At 42.0% G+C, this 18,465-nt stretch overlaps 1 protein-coding gene across 1 annotated transcript; it reads left to right on the forward strand.

Annotated features, from left to right (window-relative positions):
* The first annotated feature begins 1,900 nt into the window (after positions 1–1,900).
* VKORC1L1 (vitamin K epoxide reductase complex subunit 1 like 1) lies at positions 1,901–18,464 on the forward strand. Its single transcript, XM_030472891.1, has 3 exons — positions 1,901–2,185; positions 13,602–13,711; positions 14,367–18,464. The coding sequence occupies exons 1-3, from the start codon at positions 1,992–1,994 to the stop codon at positions 14,591–14,593; spliced, it is 531 nt and encodes a 176-aa protein (XP_030328751.1). The 5' UTR covers positions 1,901–1,991; the 3' UTR covers positions 14,594–18,464.
* The last annotated feature ends 1 nt before the right edge of the window (position 18,465 follows it).

Below are 18,465 nucleotides of genomic sequence, written 5' to 3' on the forward strand. Positions count from 1 at the left end.
CTCGTCTCTGCATTCATCCTCACTCTGGTTCTTTTGCTCTTGGCCTCTCTTCATCCTGGCTGCTCCCTTGGCAGCTCTGGGTTTGGGGTTTGGTCAGGTGCCCTGAGGAGCTATGAGCTTTGCACTCCAGTAAGTAATTCACTTCAGACCTGGCACTTTCTCTCCTGCGGCTGGCCTGGGATGCCCATGGATAGCTCCTGGAGTGAAGCAGAGCCACTTGGAGCCCAGCAGTGCAGAGCTCAGCCCAGCTCCTCCATCCAGCCTGAGCAACGCTTCCAGACATCCCATGGTGTCCGGTTGGTGTCCAGAAAGGAAAAGAAGTGGTAAATACCCCATCCCTGGCAGTGTTCAAGGCCAGGTTGGACAGAGCCTTGGGCTACACGGTTTAGTACGAGGTGTCCCTGCCCATGGCAGGGGGTTGGAACTGGATGATCTTAAGGTCCTTTCCAACCCAAACCATTCTATGATTGTATGACTAGACCTCATCTTATTTAAGGGCCAAGCCATAAACATTTGAGATAGGGTGATGTATTTTCCTGCTGCTTTAGTACATCTGTTGATTTTTTGGTTGCCCCCTTCAATCTCGGTCGTCTCTGCTCCTTCCCGTTGTCCCCCTCCTTGGCTTGCACGCATAGAGAAGAGAGCACGGCTAGCTTAGAGAGCAGGTTTTTAATTTAGTTTATACATTAGCTAGAGTTCAAACAACTCATTTCTTAATGAATGGTTTTCTCAACTCTTTTTAATTAATAGTTTTCATTTTCTCTTTTTTGCTGGCAGAGGGATTCTTGTGACTTGAAGTCATTTTGCAGCCGTCTCTTTTTGAATGCGTTTTGTTTGGGAGAACAATGCATGCAGGGATGGCGTGACGGGTGATGTGAATGCTGCCATTGTGTTTCCTCCTGCCTTCCTTGGGAAAAGGACCAGAGCTTTGGTTCTGAACTTGCTCTGGGATCTGCTGATCCCTGAGCAATACTATGGAAATGGGGAAGGGATGGAGGGCAAGCAGCCACCCCAAAATAAAACCATAACAGTGTGATGGGGGTTGCAGCAAGCAAAGATCCATTGTTTCCATCCACTTTTGTGTTGGTAGGCCAGAGATACTCACTGGTTCTTAAACTACAGCCAGACAGGTGTTGATGCTAGCGCTGATAGGGACATATGAAGGAAAGAAGACCCAGCCCGATTGCTGTTGGTTGTATCCGTCTAATTCCAAGTAGCGCTATTGACTCATGGGTCTGCTGGCTATATTTAAAGGTGTGATACCAATGTGATCCTAGGTCTGTGAAACAGATGGTGAAATCTTTTTGCTCAAGGATGAAGCATGTTCTTCCAAAGATGAGGCTTGGGAGAATCCATCAGCAGCTGCTCCAGAGCCAGGCAGAGCACGAGGCTGTGATGTGCGCTAAGAAAACCAAACTCTTAATGTGTTTTTTATGTTGCTTGCCCAAATTCCATGTCCCAGAAAGTATCCTGGTAAACTTTGGGAACATAACAGGCCCTCAGCAAGGTTCCTCTGCACCGGAGGCACCAGATGGGCATTGTCTGTCTGCAGGCTGTGGGGTTTGGCTCATTCTGTCCAATGTCATGGACAAACCCTGTGGCTCAACCGACTCTGCCTTGGCTAGAGGGAATGGCACATCAGCCCTGCCGGGTTTCCACTACCCGGAACAGCCCAGACCTGAGGAAAAAAGGTGGAAAACCTCATTTTCCTGCTGAAATGGGAAAGGGGGGGGGGCTGCTGGGGCGCCCTGCAGTGCTGCCTGACCACCGCCAGGCGGCGGCACAACCACCCTCCGCGCCACGCCCCCTCTCCCCCGCCCCGGGCCTGACGTGACGTCGTCGCGGAGCGCCACGTCCGGCGCGGCCGATGGGGCGGGGCGAGAGTGTGTGGGGGGCGCGCTCGGCCAGCGAGCCAATCGGGTGCGTGCGCGCGTGCGCGGCGGGCCGGCGCCGGGCGCGCGTCGCGGGCTGAGGCGGAGGGAGGGGGTAAGATGGCGGCGCCCGTCCTGCTGCGAGTGTCGGTGCCGCGCTGGGAGCGGGTGGCCCGCTCCGTGGTGTGCGCGGCCGGCATCCTGCTCTCTCTCTACGCCTGCCACCTGGAGCGGGAGAAGGGCCGCGACCTCCACTACCAGGCCCTGTGCGACCTCAGCGACCGGGTCCGCTGCTCCGCCGCCATCACCTCCAGGTGAGGCGGGGATGGGACCCGCCGCCTCAGGCTGCCGCGGGGAGAAGGGGAAGGGCTTCCCTTGGGGGCAGTGAAGGGGCCGGGAGGCTGGGCCTGTGCTCTGGGCCGCAGGGCGGGCAGGCCGAGGAGGGGGGTGTCGGGGCTCCCCGTTTAGGCAGCCCCGTCGCTGGAGGGCTGATGGGGGAACGGCGTTTTGCCGGGATCACGACGGGCCGGAGGGTGAGGCACCCGCGGTTCGTGTGTTGTAATCAGCGGTAATTAGCTGGAGTGACAGGCAGTTTAGTGTTTCAGTTACAGTAAAATGCTGCAGGTGTGACTAGGGGTTAAGGCCAGCATAAACATGTACGATTGGAGGTGAGTGGATTTGTGTTGCTTTAATTGAAGTATCTGAGTTGGTTTTTCACGAGAATGTCACCTGGCAGCACAGAAGATTGTTTTCGTGATACGGAGGAAGTGTTAATTGAGGAGACATTTGTACAGCTGCGAAAGCCCAGTCCAAATCCTGTTTTATTTTACAGGCTTCCTGTCAGTAATTACTTTAGCACTTGCTTTCTAAAGGCCAGTGGCTCTTATTTCTGTTAGGAGGGTCGATGTATAAGTTTTAATATGCTGCTGGCTTCGCCTGTTGTCGAGTCACTAGTTGAATGAATTGCAATAATGCAAAGACTTAATTTGCTGTATAGTTACAAGCGCTACCAGGATGAAGATGGTACAGGAAATACTTTCAGGTGTAGTTTGGCCAAGAAACTCTCCTAAAAGCATATTCTCGAGTATTTCAACTAAAGAAGTAAAATGACTTGTTCAGCAATATCGGAGCTGCTCTGTGCATATATATTTGTGTGTGTATATATATAGGCATGCAAAAACATGCAAAGGTATCTGCAAGTAAGGAGCTGGGAAGGGGAGGGGTTTGGTTCTTTGGCAAATGCTTTGGTTTTTTAATGAGAATGTTATTATAATCATATTAGTGCCTTCAGCTGAATGAGTACAAGAGATACTTCCTCCTTGTCGTCCCCCCCCCGCTGTGTAACCTGCATAAAATCTGTCACTGCTTTTATAAGGGTACTTGCTGTATCATCATAACAAGGCAGTGAGGGAGAACACGCCCCTACTCGGTCAAGGTGGAGGCCAGTTAAATTGTTTAGGCAAAACATACAGGGAACTGTTTTGCCACCAACAGAGTGGTTTTAAGAGTAAGCAGCGTTGTGTTACAAAGAAATGTGTATCTCCAGATGCCTGAAAGGAGGCTCTTGTGATTGAATAAGGGCCTTAACTCTGCTTTCCTGTCTGCCGTCAGGCAATCTCTAGTTTGTGAAGGTGCTTGTTCATGTCTCTATTTGAGAAGTGTCCTGAAATGAGAAGTTTCAACCTAAACAGGAAGAAGACTTAGTAAGCTTGCCGGATTACTTGAATTTATAAGTTAAAATTGTGCATAGGTTACTGAGATTAAACCCGGTGAGTATCATCAGTAATCTGTAAATGAGTAAATTTTACCACAGCTGTCAAGGTAAAGAGAGGGTAACAGGGATTTAAGCACCTAAGTAACCTCTATAGTTGTCTGCTCTTTTGTAGAGTTGTTCCTTCATTAGCTTTTTATGGTTATTGTAATGCTGCTATTGTGATGGGGAATTTGAAGTAATAGTTTTAATGGATGTTTACTAAATGCTTAGAAGAAGTAAAATAATTCCAACTGTATCTTTAGATATTTTTAATTATGGAATAATGCTTGGTAATTAGAGTGTTGATTAGTAACACTGCAGCTGAAATGTTGAGTATGTCATGGTAAGACTTGTAAAAGCTTTACTGTAGGAATTCTATATAAGAATATGAACAGTTAGGGATAAAATCGACTAAAACCTCACTAGCAGTTGCTAGGAGAATCATGCTTGAAGACTGAAGTATTGCAGATATCAGGATAGCTCATGGTAACTAGAGCAAGTGGTAAAAGGGCTTTGTGGAAAAGGAGCGTGCAAGTTCTGTTCAGTCAAGCCATATTTGGAGAAGAAAAACGTGCTCCCAACGCTGGACAGGACAGACAGAAAAGGATTCTTGCTATAAAACTAAGTCAAGGGGGCAAGCTATGAAACTTTGAAGTAAGAATAACACTGAGAGAAATAAATCTTATTTTCCATGTTGCCACAGCTCCCCCTCCATCAGTCATTCTGTCTCCAACTGAATATTCCTTGCTACCACGTCACCAGAGTGTCTCTGAAACTTGATTACTAAGAGGAACTTTTAACTACAATTTAGATTTCACCAGGATAGTAGAGTTGCAAATATTGTGTTCCAGCATTTTCACATGTAATACAGATTTAACTTTCATCTGTTTCTTTTCTCATTAAACTATTGCACTGGCAGTCAGAAATCATTTGGTTAGCTGATTGGCAGAGTTAACTACAGAGTTAAATGGGTGACGAACTTGTGCATTGTGGCTTTTACCAGGCTTCTAGAGTGTTCATCTGGTTGTGTGACTTTTTGTTTAAGCTAGATTTGGTGATGGAACTTGTAAGTCTTCACATTTTGAGTGTTGACTCCAACAGTGGAACTTTGAAAAGCACCTCATGGTGTTGGAATTAATTTTAACTGTGTAGAATAATTAGAATAAATCGGTGTACTCCTCCCTGAGCTGAGTTACTTTGGAACCGAGTTCTGGCCTTTAGGGAGGGCTTTTTTTTTTCCCACTAATAAACTGTTAACATTTCCAAGTCTTGCTTTTCAGCCAAATCTGGTATTGGCACAACAACAAGAACAGAAATGTTGTGAAGATTACCAGCATGCAAAGGGAGGAGCACAGAAAAATCTTGTAGGAGAGTCTGACTCATCCAGAAGATTATGTTGGAGAGGTTCCTTCCTAGTATTCCTTATTCAAAATACTCATGGTCAGCATATTTCAAGCTGTTTTCATGGTAAAAGTTCATGAAATAGTTTAAAACCAGCTAAGGACTGTCTATAAGGGAAGGTATCAGGGAAATACCTCACATCTTCGTATTGGCAGTTGTTGTAGATGTTTTAAGTGAATTGCTGTCTCATAATTGAGAATGATGAAGTGGCAAGAATGGCTTTATTTGTAATGAAACTGGCTAACAGCAGTTCATGACAAATATCTTTGGTCTTCTTGTTACAATAGTTTCACAGAGGGAATTAAACTAATAGACAAGTTTCAAGTAATATGGATAGTGGGATGGCTGGAAAGAAAACGTGACATTGAAGTAATAGCGTAGAGACCCAGAGCTTTTTGCTTTGTTCTTTTGCGTGCCCTGAGAGACTTTTAGGCCTTCTACTGTGTTTCTACTTTCTGTCTTGATTAATTTAAGGTTCCTGCAGAGCAGTTTAGTGGATGGCTCTTTTTGAAGCAAGTCTTGTGGCGTGGCATGTGTTAGTGCTGTAACAACTTCAGTCCAGACTTAAGGTAGGTGGCACGAATGAGCAAAGGGCATGTGCCACTCTGTATCTTTAGCAATACTGGCAGCTGCATAAGTGGTTTGGAAATAGTATTGATCCAGGTTAACATCTTTAGCTGACTTACTGAAGAAGTTCTAGAGTCTCTTAAAGGTCCTGTGTTCATCTGGATATAACGTGATGACAGATTTTAGGGATTCCCTCTTCTGAACTTTATGCTAACATGCAAGGTCTTGGATTGCCATCGTGTACAGAAATGCCTGTTCTGAAAGTCTGATACGTGTGTCTGCCTTATGTCTTCCAGTGCGTGCACCAAAATAATCATCTGGTACTTCTTGAAAATGTACATCTGTAGCATTTTGCATGCATCGTGGACAGATCTGTGCAGACATGCAGTTCTTCTGCTGGATTTGCCAAGTGTAGCCTGTGTCAACTGTAGTAGTATTGTGGTGTTCTGCTCACCTTTGTAAATCACTTCAAGCAGTGAGTTTAGACCTTAGTGTAAATGTTAGGTTTGAATTGCTTGCCCTTGCAACACAGTACTTCAGTGTTGTGTTGGGTAAGTAGAATTATGCAGGTGTAGGGATCATTTCTGTGCAGAGTGTGCATGGAATATATGACGTTTATATCCCATTCAGTTCTGTTGTGGGGCAGTTCCTATAAATTCTTGTCATGTTTGCTTGTTTCCAGGTTAAGAACAGTATATAGCAGTTATCTTTCATATTAATGGTAAGTTCCTGATGTCCCAGCATTTTTTTTGTTGCTGCACCTGCAAGCATTCAGACACATTTGAGGCTGACAGCTACAATTGTTAGTGACTGATGTAAGGTGAGAAAGAGTAAAAGTAGCTTTATGCAGGAAGTGGGAAAAGCTTGTGTAGTCCCTTCTTGTGAACCAGTGTGCACAAATGAGGCCCACGTGCTTTTAAAGCTTTCCTAGTTTTGCAAGTCTCTGCTCTTTTCTGGTCAGCAATGTCTTTAACCTGAGCCAAGTTAATTGTTTTTGTTGGGCATCTTCCTGCATAGAAAAAGGTAGAAGTTTGATTAAACTGCTGAAAGGCAGCGTGTGGAGCAGCTGGTGGTCATTCAACAGGAATCATATTTGTGGTTCTTAGGCTACTGAAATAGTTTACATGCAAATGTTGCCTCCTGAGACTCAGCTATAACCTGTCCTGTAATACAAAACTGGTGGTTGTTCATTTCTGAGGATTGCAAATGCTTAGACAGCAGCTGTAATGGTGCTGCTTCAGCTGTTCTGTGGCAAGGATTCATTGGTTGTGCTGTCTGAGGGAAGGTTTGAAGATCTCTAGCTTGTTGCTTGGGCAGAGGGAAATCAGTGTAGACAGAATCCATCTAGTATGTCAGGCCTTTGTTTAGCAGGGTTTGGAGTGCAGCAGGTTCAAGGTGATGGTGAACTGGCATGGCTGTAGCTACCTGAGTATGATGCAAGTTTTACAGCTGAGGACACTGAGCCAAATAGCGCAAACAGCTTGAGGCCAAGGTAGGTTGTAGTATTCTGCTTTTTTAGCCTGGTTTCTAGAGGAGATTTTGCCTTTGTGCTGTGTTAATAATTTATTGTATATTTTTTAATCTTTCAATGGCAAAACTTAAAGGAGGCATTTAAAAGATGTGCAGATGTGGCACTTAACGATATGGTTAGTGGTTGACTTGGTAGTACTGGGTTAACGGTTGCGCTCAACCTTAAAGGTCTTTTTCCAACCTAAATGATTCTGTGATTCTCAGTTACTGAAGTTTTATAGAAACAGATTCAGTGCTAAAGGGGCAGGGGAGAGACTCAAAGTAGTAACTTTGGAGGGAAAAACCCTGCCATGTGAGCTAAGGCTGGCTGTTCTATTTGGTCTGGCAGCCAGGCGGGCAGCACATGTGCAAACAGGACTTGGACAGAACTGATAGCTGATGGACTTGACTGTGGAGGGTGTGAGCTGGGAGGGATCCAGAGCTTATTCCGTGTGCTGGGGGAGGAAGGTATTTCAGGAACATTCGTAGAAAACCAGTTCCATTGGTTCTAATGCAGGTTGTTCCCAAAGCAGCAGAAGCTGATAGTTCAAGTGAGTTTTGCCTCATCTTTTTTTAACAGAAAATGTATTACTTAATACTTCAGACTGATACAATACATAGTGGCTGAGGTCCATGTTTTATAGAATACAGCAGTACCCTCACTACATATATCTTTATTTTTCCAACCTTACAGTGTACACACAAACACGTGTATTTTTGCTTTTCATAAATACACCATTTCCAGCTTGACTGGAATTTGCAGTAGGGCTGAGAATTATTTTGCCTGTTGCAAAGTGAATTTAACAAAGTGCCTGTAGTTCACATTCAGGCTTCATTTATGATTGCTTAATAGATGAGATTATGTAGAACAATGCTGTTGGCTTGTAGCTTGAATAACCAGTGTTTCTATAAAGACTGCTATAAAATAATTAACCACTGTCTGCTTCAGATTTGCTGATCTAGACACTGAGAGGTTTTTGGACTGTTTCTGAGGTAGAGCTGGAGGAGATATAGGACAAAATCCCATTTGTTTATGGTAAATCCTGCTAATAGAGTGAACCATGAAATGAAATGTATCACAACTTTTCAGCACTCTTGGCAAGTTTACAAATGAGAATTTTTAATCTCCTTTCTTTCGTATGGCTTCTATTCGAAGGCTTTTACTTCATTTATTAAAACTCTGAGAATGGCCTAAGCAACCTCGTAACCATGATCTAGGTTTAATCCAAAATCCTCTAATGAAGTTGTAAAGAAGCTGCAACCAAAGTTTCTTAACATTGCTCCGGCTCCTTTGACCTTTATGTGAGCTTTTCACAGTGTGATGATGTGTGAGCATAGGCCAGCACTGCTCCGCTCCCGAGAACTTCCATTCTACAGAATGTAGACTGTAACTTATCTCAGAAGTCAAATGACACTTCAGGAAATGGGCACATCACTTGCCAAGTCTGAGCTTATTTTAGAAAATGATATTTATTGTTTCCTCAGGGTTACAAAGTGGTAAATGGTGCTTGCTGTTGATAGCAAAATAATGCTTATGGGGTGAAAAACAATCCTGAAATGAGGGGCTTTAACTAATCTACTACTACTCAGAAAACAGAGCTTGAGTTCTTTACTTACAGTTCTTTTGAATCATCCATGCCATTCAATAATCTGATCTCCTGAAGGATTTGAGAGCATTTTCAACTAGATGTTCTGGAGACTAGGATGTGAACTGGGAAGTAGTGCATGGGCTTTGTTCAAGGCATCTGCTACTGGCTGGTGTCAAGGACGTGATTCTGAAGCTAGGTGGACTTGACCTGATCTGATATGGTTATTTTCATGTTAAAATGAATGTACAGTAGTCAGTTCTTTTCTTGAGATGAGAGCTACGGACTGCCACATGAAATTGAGGTGATGTGATCCTGACATCACTGGAGGATGTTGTGGAGGTCAAAAGTGTGTGTTCAGAAAGCATCGAGGTGCACTCAGGAAGGCTTCAAGGTAGGCATGACTAAAAGTCACTGTAGTATTTGATTTTAGCTGTTAGGAAACTACATGAACACTTCTAAATGCTTGGTCTTGGATTTCTTGAATCACTATTTTGAAAATGTTTGTAAAGAACATTTGAAGTTGTCCTGCAGATGAGGAGTGGATGAGCATGTTAGTGCAGGGGAAACCCCTGTTCAGAAGTTTCTTAAGCTGATTCTTAATGATGATTGAGGTGAAAAAGAGCATCTTGGGGAATGATCTCTTTGTAAAAGCCCTTAAAAACATCTCCTGCAGGTAACTGTGAGCACTGAAGTGGTTGGCTAGAACAAACAGTATAGCATTTCTTACAGAGAGAGGATGAGAGAAGAATCTGACTCATGGCTAGATATATACTTTGTTTGACTTGCTGTGTTTGGCAGGCTGGGAATTCTGTTGCTTTTTGAGCAAGTACTGATAACTTACAGCTTTTAACTTAAACATGGAGGTTGTTTACTTGTTCTTTAAAATGCCTGAGATACCATGTACTGCATGAGGCTCTCTTGGTTACCTTTCCGCCAGTGGTATTGTCTCTGCTAAATTACAGTAACATGTTTAGAGTTTAAGTGCACTCCCACAAGATGTTGTTCTGGAACATGGAGGATGTTCATAATTGTGCAGAAGAGGTAATGATTTAACAGCAGAGGATTTTATTTGAGATATATCACTTGTGGATCAAAATGATCTCAGTTCTTCCTGTTAACAAGTGTCAAGTGCATGCAAATGCTGCTCGAAACTTCTAAACATGCAGTACTTCTGAGCTTGGTTGAATAGCACAAACCAAAAGGGACACTGTTTAGAGGCTGCCTGGTCATTTTCAATGTATTTCCTTCTTTTGATAGAAGGAGCTGCACACTGGACTAAAAGTCGCTGTATAGCATTCAATTTTAGGCATTGGGAAACTACATGAACACTTTGCCTTGGATTTCTTGAATCCCTATTCTGAAAACATTTGTAAAGCACGTTCAAAGCTGTACCTGCACATGGGAAGTGAAGCAGGCTGTCATCTTGAACAGATGGGAATTGAGTTACTTCAAACATACAGGAAGATGTTTAAAAAATTTACTTTAAAACTTCCTTATAGTTAGTTTGCTTTTTTTCTTAATAGGAGTGAAACTGGGGTGTGGTAGAAGTAGTCTTGCCACATCTGTTGTCATAGCGCTCTGAATCACACAGGGTGGCTTCAGCAGGAGTTTCACAACAGAACACTTGACTGCTTCAGGGACAGGGAGTCAAAGTCAGTACCAGGAAAAAGTGATGTTGGACTAAACTTTCATCTTGCTGTGGAAACAGCTCCTGGATTAGTGCAGTTCATTTTGCTTAGCATTCTGTAGCCAACAAACTGATCCAAATTAACAATAGCTCTTATAAATCATAGTCTTTGTAAGACACGCAAGTTCTGTGAAGATCTTCTGAGCTGTTTCTAGGCCTTTTTACTGATGTTTTACTTCTTGGAGGTTATGGTTAGGATTGCAGTCTTCTTGCTATTTCTTTGCCATGTTTTTAGACTTTCAAAGTTACAACTCGGGTGTGATTTGCATGATTTTGGTGCGAGAAGGAAGATTACTGTTCTGCCTTCATCCAAGTGCTTGCAAAGTACTTGGCTTGTTGTGCCAAGTGGGTTTTGGGACCTTCTTGACAGAATTAGGAGATGATTTAGCCTCTTCAGTAAAGAAATTAGATGGAAATAGAAATATACAAAGTCTAAATATTTTGCTTTTCAGTTTGATGCAGAAAACTGCCTCCCACTTCAAACCTCGTAAGGCTGGAAAAAGTGCTTCCTCTTAAACCACAGGCTTCTTGACTGCCTTGAAGTGTGTGGAATAAGATGCGAAATCAGAGCTGTTGTACTCCATGGACTGAAATTTAATACTCCATGTCCTTAACACTGCTACAGGGCCAACAAGATACTTCATTAAGTATTGCATGTGGAGAAAGCTTTCACCATGCTCTGACCTTCTCACAGCTGTGAGCAGGTCACTTGGGGACCCTGACCATCAGGAAGGGCTCGAGCTCATTATCTTTCCATTAGCAGCATTTTATTCACTTGAAGAATACCCGTAGGGTCTGATTCTGTAGTCTGAAGTTTCTGATGTTTTAAGCTTGAGTTCGCTCTCAAACACGACATGAAGAGGTGAGAGCATGCAGCAAGGGCAGGGATAGGGTAGGAATTCAGCATCCTGCAGTTACTTTCAACTTGGCTAATGTGGGACCACAGACTTTGTGTTACGCTGTTCAGTCTCTCAATAAGGAAAGCCTTGAGTGTGTTCAAATGGAGCTTAAAGCCACCCTGCAAAGAATTCTCACTTGGAGACTAGAACAAAAAATTGCACCAGTGGATAGTAACCTGAAGCATCTATAAATGTGGTAATACAGAACAGTAAAAACATAGTATTAGATGTAAAATGATGATGCCTTTAATGTATCTAGCTCCTTAACACTGCTTTTGGTAGCTGGACACGAGAGAGTTGTCATGTGCTGTGACCATCTTATCAAAGTTCTCACTTAAGATCCAGATAACCTTCAGTGTGTGGGAGGAAAGTCTTGTCATAGCTGAGATTCTTTGGAACTTGCATATTTCTTCATGATGTTTGCTTATCTGTTGTTGCACAGTGTTTGGTTGTCTTTGCAATCTCTCCCTCTTGGAAGCATGGCTCTCTTGGCTGTCAAGTGCTGCACTCGCATCTCTACTGCTGCTTTGCCAGATCTTTGGTATCCATCCTTGATGCTGCTTCACCCACGAACTACACTAGATGTGAAGTGGGACTGTTTGCCATTGTATACTGGAGGGAGGATGTGCACACAGCCTTGTGCCCCCCCCAGTTTGTGTAGCCCCAGACTTCCACTGGGATGACTGCAGGGAGCGAGGCCATATAACACTGCTCACCCCAGCAATTAGCTTGGTGTCTTTATGAGCCTTTGAGGCTCTGGGATGGGAGGCATTGTCTCATGGTAACACAGTGTCAGTCTTCTCTATGCTGGCTTGAAGCTTTATATTTGCACATAAGTTTGTCTTCAGTCATTTATGAGATTTGAGACCAAACTAGTTGAAAGTAGGTTTCTTTGTTTACTGTTCATGCAGTAAATGTGCTTTCTAGGGGTTGGTACCTAATTCTCTGCTCAGTTTCTTGGGGAGAAGAGCACAAGATTTGGGTATAATAGCTAATTCCAGACAATTACTAAATTTGAAATAAAATGATCAATTTGAATATGTTTTGAAAATACTCCAAATGGCTGTGAGATTAGGAAGTGTTTTGGAGACTATCTTAAATTGTACTAACTGTGGTACCTTTCTCATGTGAGGAAACTGCTTGTAATGTGGTGGTAGCCTTTCAGTGGTCCCAGATGTATGGCAAAGTATATCAGCAACATTCCTGTAGTGTGCAGAGAGCAAACCTGTGCTGTGTCTTGGTTTAGAAGAACTGTTGCCTCTAACTAGTAGAAGCAGCTATTTGGAGATTGCACTTGTGTTAGCATCCACATAGCACGCTGGTGTTTGCTGCTGCAGCAGCAGTGAGGGATTGTGCTTTTATTTACATGGATATGTGACAGTTCACCTGATAATGTAAACATAGCCTTATATGCAGTGCTTGACTTGATGCTCCAGAGATGTGCTGGCAGATATCCTAATGTTCTCTTGTGGATGAGTTCAGTTGCATGTTGAAGCACTAATAAATAGGGTCCTCACTTTGCTTTTACAAATAATGGCATGATCTGCCTTAGGGCATTGAATTAATGGTTTCTTGCACAAATACATTTGCTCATTTCGTCTCTTATCCCCTTATTGCTGCAGCAATTCTGTAGAGTTTTTGTCACTTTCTAACTTAAAAAGTTGAAAGTCACTTTGTGGTTGAGGTACTAGTTCAAGATGTTACACTGTGCCAGGGCTCTAACAAATGAGGTCTGTGAATCCTGTTTGGTACCATCTCCAGCTTGTCTGCTTGACAGATTTGGGTTCCTCCCAAGGTGTTAGACTGATCAGGAGCAGCTGAAGTGCAAACACACGTTCCCATTTGCTTGCTCTGATGCCAGTAAGGGAAGTGCTGGTAGAGTGGGAACAACTAGTTACTGAGTTGTACCATTTTCCCTTAGGTGTATAGTGAGCATGTGTCCAACTCACCATGCTGGAAAGAACTGCTAAAGCTGTTGTTGGAGGAAGGAAGTGTTTATTTGACAAAAGAGCTTTAAACTCCAACCCTAGGAAGCAGACATGGTATTTGGTGAAGTTGCAACTGCGTGATTTTGGTAGTTTCTGGTGTGTCAAATAACTTTTGCCAGCAGTGTGTGGGATAAAGTTCTACATATTGCACTCCCTGTTGCAAGCTGCTTGGTTTTCCAGGATAACCCTGAACTTTATGTAGGACTGTGGTTGTCATGTCAGAATATATGTTGTGGGGGTTTGGGTTTTCTTGATTCCTCAACAGTGATGAACTGAAAATACTGATACAACGCAACAGGTACCTGAATACAAGTTAATTAGTTTCCCTGTTTTACAGATGGGGTCGAGGATTCGGTCTGTTGGGTTCCATCTTTGGAAAGGACAGTGCAATAAATCAGTCAAACAGTGTTTTTGGACTCGTGTTTTATATACTACAAATGCTACTTGGTAAGTATTAATTCAGTTTTGAGCCTAAAGTAAAGCTGTGTGGCGATGAGTGTGTTACACATTGTGCAATCTGCAAGAGACCGCACAAATGCATGTGATCTTTATCTAATGACACATCTGTCCAAAGGGCTTAAAACCCCAACTGATAACCAGAGCAATTGCATTTTCTCCTGTTATACTATTAATATAAGCATCAAGACAGTTGCTGCACTGGTATTTTCACTTCAATATATTTAGCGTTGTCTTGCATGACAGAAAAGAGAGGAAATAAAAATGGAACTCACAAGTTTTGCAGGAGTTATAGCAGGCAAAAAGTGCATGAAATGTAATGTTTATATATTTCTTTAACTATATGGTCTGCTATAAAGCTATTGATAGACATAACTTGATCAACCTGTAACTTTTCCATAACTCAGGAATACGGAAGATGGTTAATACACATACTTCTTATCAAAGGACTGTCGTACAGAACCTAGAAGCTCCCCTCCAAATAGTGATTTGCAAGCCACCTTGAACTCATGGTATTTTAAAGACTTCTATGTAATACCAACTTGCTGAGTAGCCTTCAGTTTGAATTAGAGTGCTTAGGCTTTTTGCTTTGTGTGGAAGGGGGGCAATGAGAGCAGCGGTAGTAACTTTCTCTCTCTTGTTGCAGGTATGACAGCAAGTGCAGTAGCAGCTCTAATCCTCATGACATCCTCCATAGTGTCTGTAGTAGGGTCATTGTACTTGGCATACATTCTGTACTTCGTGCTGAAGGAATTTTGCATTGTCTGCGTCATCACATATTTGCTGAACTTCATTCTCTTTATCATCAACTACAAACGACTAGTTTATTTGAACGAGGCCTGGAAACGGCAACTCCAACCCAAACAGGAATAACGCCTGTTTGAACTTTTGACTGACAGTCTGAAGACCCAACTTCCATTAAGTTTATTTTGCAGTAATTTTTTATTCTCCATATCAGACACTTTCCCAGAGAATCATAACTGAATTTTTAATTATCAATTTGAAGGGGCCCTAGATAATTTTTTTTTTTCTTTGTGCTAATCTTCAATTTCAATGTGGTTATGAAAGAAAGCTCTAATACAATCAAAGACAAGCTTTAACTTTACTTTGACGGAGTTTTAGCCACAGCAAAACCTAGACTCTCTTCCCCCCTCCACTTGTGAAGTGGGTAACACTTGCTATAAAATATCCTGTATATAAATTCAGGTATAACAAGATGTGATCATGACATTAAATATTCTAGACTAGGATTTACCAGATTTAATGTTGCCATGTTTACAGTATGTGTATTACTTTTCTTTTTTTAGCTGATGGACTTAGATTTGACTAGGACTTACACTGTAAATAAAACTAGAAATACTGGTTTCATCCCTGGAGAACTCACTGTCCAATCAGTTTTGCTAGCCTAGGAGCTGTCAGAGTGTTCAGCTAATACTCCACTGACGTGATGGAAGAAGTGACCTCTAGAGAACACTGAGTTGCTGCACTCGCTGCTAGTGCTGTTGTGAGAATGATGGTTGGGTTTTGTTCCATTCTTTCCTTTTTTTTTTTTTTTCCTTGTCTTCAGTAACAAAAAATGGAATTAAAGCTGAAACCTGAAGTATGTTCCTTAAACCACAACTTCATTAATTTCTGTACAGAATGAAATAGCTTAATGTGGTCAATAGAAAGCTGCCACCGGGATGTTATATGCAGATTGGGGGTTGGTGTATCAACATGCTTTGGAAGGACTTAATTTCCATGCAGAGCTGTTTCATTTTTAACCTGTGGTCAACCAGTGTTACTAATGTTTGATGTTATATGAATGCTGCAGTATAGGATTGCAATTTGCAGTGGAAACCACTGACTGAATAGGATAACCAAGAAGAGTTCCTTAATTGATCTTCGTCAGGATCTTTGGTTTGTGCTATATTGGGAAATGAACTTTAGGCCTGACACACATAAGATCCCTTGGAAGGGCACACTGTTTAGCAAGAGAAGTAAGTAAATGTGCTCCTGAAAATGAAATGTGATATAGTGCTATCATTGCTCTTTCTAATAACTAACTGGGAAAAAAACAAAATTAAACTGCAGATTTAAACAGAGGAACAAAATCGTAGATGTTGTTTCTGCACTCAGTATTCTAAGGCTGAATGTTAAAAGTGCCTTCTGTCTTAAAATCTTAAACCAAATACTTTGTGTTGAACTTGGCAGGCAGAAGTGTCCTTGCTTTAAAAATGAACAAACCAACCAATTCCCAGCAAACTTGCTGGGGATAGAAGAGTATTAAGAGATCTGTTTTAGTTTTTAGACTGAGAAGTGGTAGCAATATTGTTTCAGTTAACTTAAATCGATGTGGTCGAAGGTTGATGATGCAATTTGGAAAAGTAAGGTACTTGTGTTTCAGACTGTGACACCAAGATGTAGAGGTTCAGCTACTTTCTGTAATTGGTGCTGTGCTGCTTGTTGCCCTTGTCAGCTTCTAAATATGAAGAACTCCAACTGCATACCCATTTATTTAAAGAATGAACTTAACTAATTTTAGGATGTTTTTCCATAAACATGAATGTCAGAGAGACACTTACGTTGTATGGCTAGGTGGATTCTAAACACTAAGTTGCTGAGGATAAACTTGACTGTGAAACATGCAGTGTTCCGTAGAGAGAAAACTAGACTTTTTAGATTGAATTCAAAAAATACTATTTAAATTACTACAGTAATTCTCTGGTTTGTATCAAGGATGTAGGTGGAAACTGCTTTTATGTATAGAGTTCTGTGGTATGAGTAACATCTGTTGCATGTAACACTAAACGACTTGTCCCTCTTGTCTAACAGTTTTAGACAATTCATTAAATGTGTTTTGTATTGACCAGAGTATAGTTAAAGCTTGTCTTGATGTTTAGTTCTGTCTCTCAAATGCCTTGAACTTTGGTATGAGGGGAGTGAATGATGTTAAACTGGTCCCTCAAGGCTTTACTTTGTTCTCTTACAAGCCTTGAGGCTCTATCGCTGTTTAATATGTTGTATAGTTTTATTTTGATGCATTCCTGTGATCTACTCTAAGGCATCTTTTTCATCCGAGGAAGAGGTGAACACGTGCTGCCTGCAATGGTTAGTCACAGTGCTGATACCTCAGAACAAGCAGCAATGGAGACAAGTATTATCAGTGATTACTTGGTCCAATTTCTGGGTGTAGTGCACACCGAAAACAAAGGAGAAAAGCCCCATCAGCTGAAAGTATAGGTGTTGACTAACTTCACTGTGTCTTGTGCTTGTCTGTGTGGGCATAGTCTGTTAATTCAGTTTGTTTAGTAAAATTGTTTAGGGCCAGATTTTGCGCAGTCGTGTCTGCAGTCCTTGTTTGTGTGGCCATAGGGATCAAATGGAACCCGAGTTTGGTCTCTGGAAGAATTTGCAGCTACACTTTGTGCACAAACTTGCCAGTCTGATCCTTAATTGTGAACTCTCTTGTCTCGTGTGCTTTTCTTGCAGTTACTTTTTACTGGAAGTGATTTGCTAGAACTGGCCCTAACTCTTCTACTTCCTCTCTTGTGCTTCAGAAATGCAGTTGGCCTGAATAAAGGGCAAAATAATGTTAGCAGTAGAAATCTGGACCTTTCTGCTTCCAGTTCTTTGACTCTTTCCTTGTTGCTCCCAATGATAGAAACAGCATATTTCTTCCAGTAGAATGGCTCAGGTTATGATTAGTGATGTGATGGAAATCAGCAGAGTGCTTCATGCAACTGCCCTCCTGCCTTCCCCAGCCAAAACAAATGCTGTGGTGAATATTTAATATGTAGTTGATATTAATTTGACCCTTACAAATCCGAAGGCAAATTCTGAGGAATCTTGAGGATACTATGGGTAAAAGCCAGTAACTAATACCTGGTCTGGTAGGACAGGGGGGCATTACACAGATTCTGGTTATGTTTCAACACTCAAAGAGAATAGAGGGGGAGGGAAATCATAATATACAAACAGTGGTTCTGAATTTGGGCTTCTCCTCCTCCTCATTGGCTCTTAGAAGTTCCATGGTGGGGTGGATTGGAAAGGCAAAAAACCTCATCCCAAAACCTGCTTAGGAATTAAACATTCCTGAAATCCTCTTACTGTAAGGTACTTGCTACTCTTAAGGCCAACGAAGCATTCAAGTCTCGTTTCAGAAACGTATGTTCTTGGAAGTTTCTTACTGTAGAGTGTTCGCAATGCTAAGGCCAATGAAACATTCCCTACCACCTTCGCTATCTAAAGTGACAACAAGTCTCTCTCTTAGGAGGTTTCTGCATGCCGTAGGACACATTTGTCCCTGCTGTGCAGATCTCTTAATGGTTCCAAAAGATTGGTGAGGTGCTTCGGGCAGCACTTGATGCTCCTAATGTATACGGGCTAAAGTTAAAAGAGATCTAATAGCTTTGGTTCTGCCAACATTGTTTAAACGTGATCTAGACAAAACTGGTCAGAAAAGATGAAGTATTCTGTACTGTAAAACTGTATTAAGCATGGCCTAAATATTAGGTGTTTGTTCTGTATAGTATGTTCCATCGACTATTTATTACTAGCGCTTTAAACTCCAAATTAAACATCCCTTGAAATGGAGTCATTGGGCAGATGTTCCTTTTATCAATAGAAGTTGAGAGATCCTCTCCTGGAGGTTTAGGATACAATTTTGCTAACAGGTAAAACAATGTAAATATGTACGAATTCTATTTGTTGCACATAACTTTTTTTGGTATAAAAAAGAATAAATGTAGAAATTACCTGTGGAC

Source organism: Strigops habroptila (assembly GCF_004027225.2).
Source record: "Strigops habroptila isolate Jane chromosome 13 unlocalized genomic scaffold, bStrHab1.2.pri S16, whole genome shotgun sequence".
Lineage (NCBI taxonomy): Eukaryota > Metazoa > Chordata > Aves > Psittaciformes > Psittacidae > Strigops > Strigops habroptila.

Coding starts and splice junctions, on each gene's coding strand:
- VKORC1L1 (XM_030472891.1), top strand. CDS start 1,992: ATGGCGGCGCCCGTCCTGCTGCGAGTGTCGGTGCCGCGCTGGGAGCGG. Junction 2,186..13,601: donor TCCGCCGCCATCACCTCCAG/GTGAGGCGGGGA, acceptor CCTGTTTTACAG/ATGGGGTCGAGGATTCGGTC. Junction 13,712..14,366: donor TATACTACAAATGCTACTTG/GTAAGTATTAAT, acceptor CTCTTGTTGCAG/GTATGACAGCAAGTGCAGTA.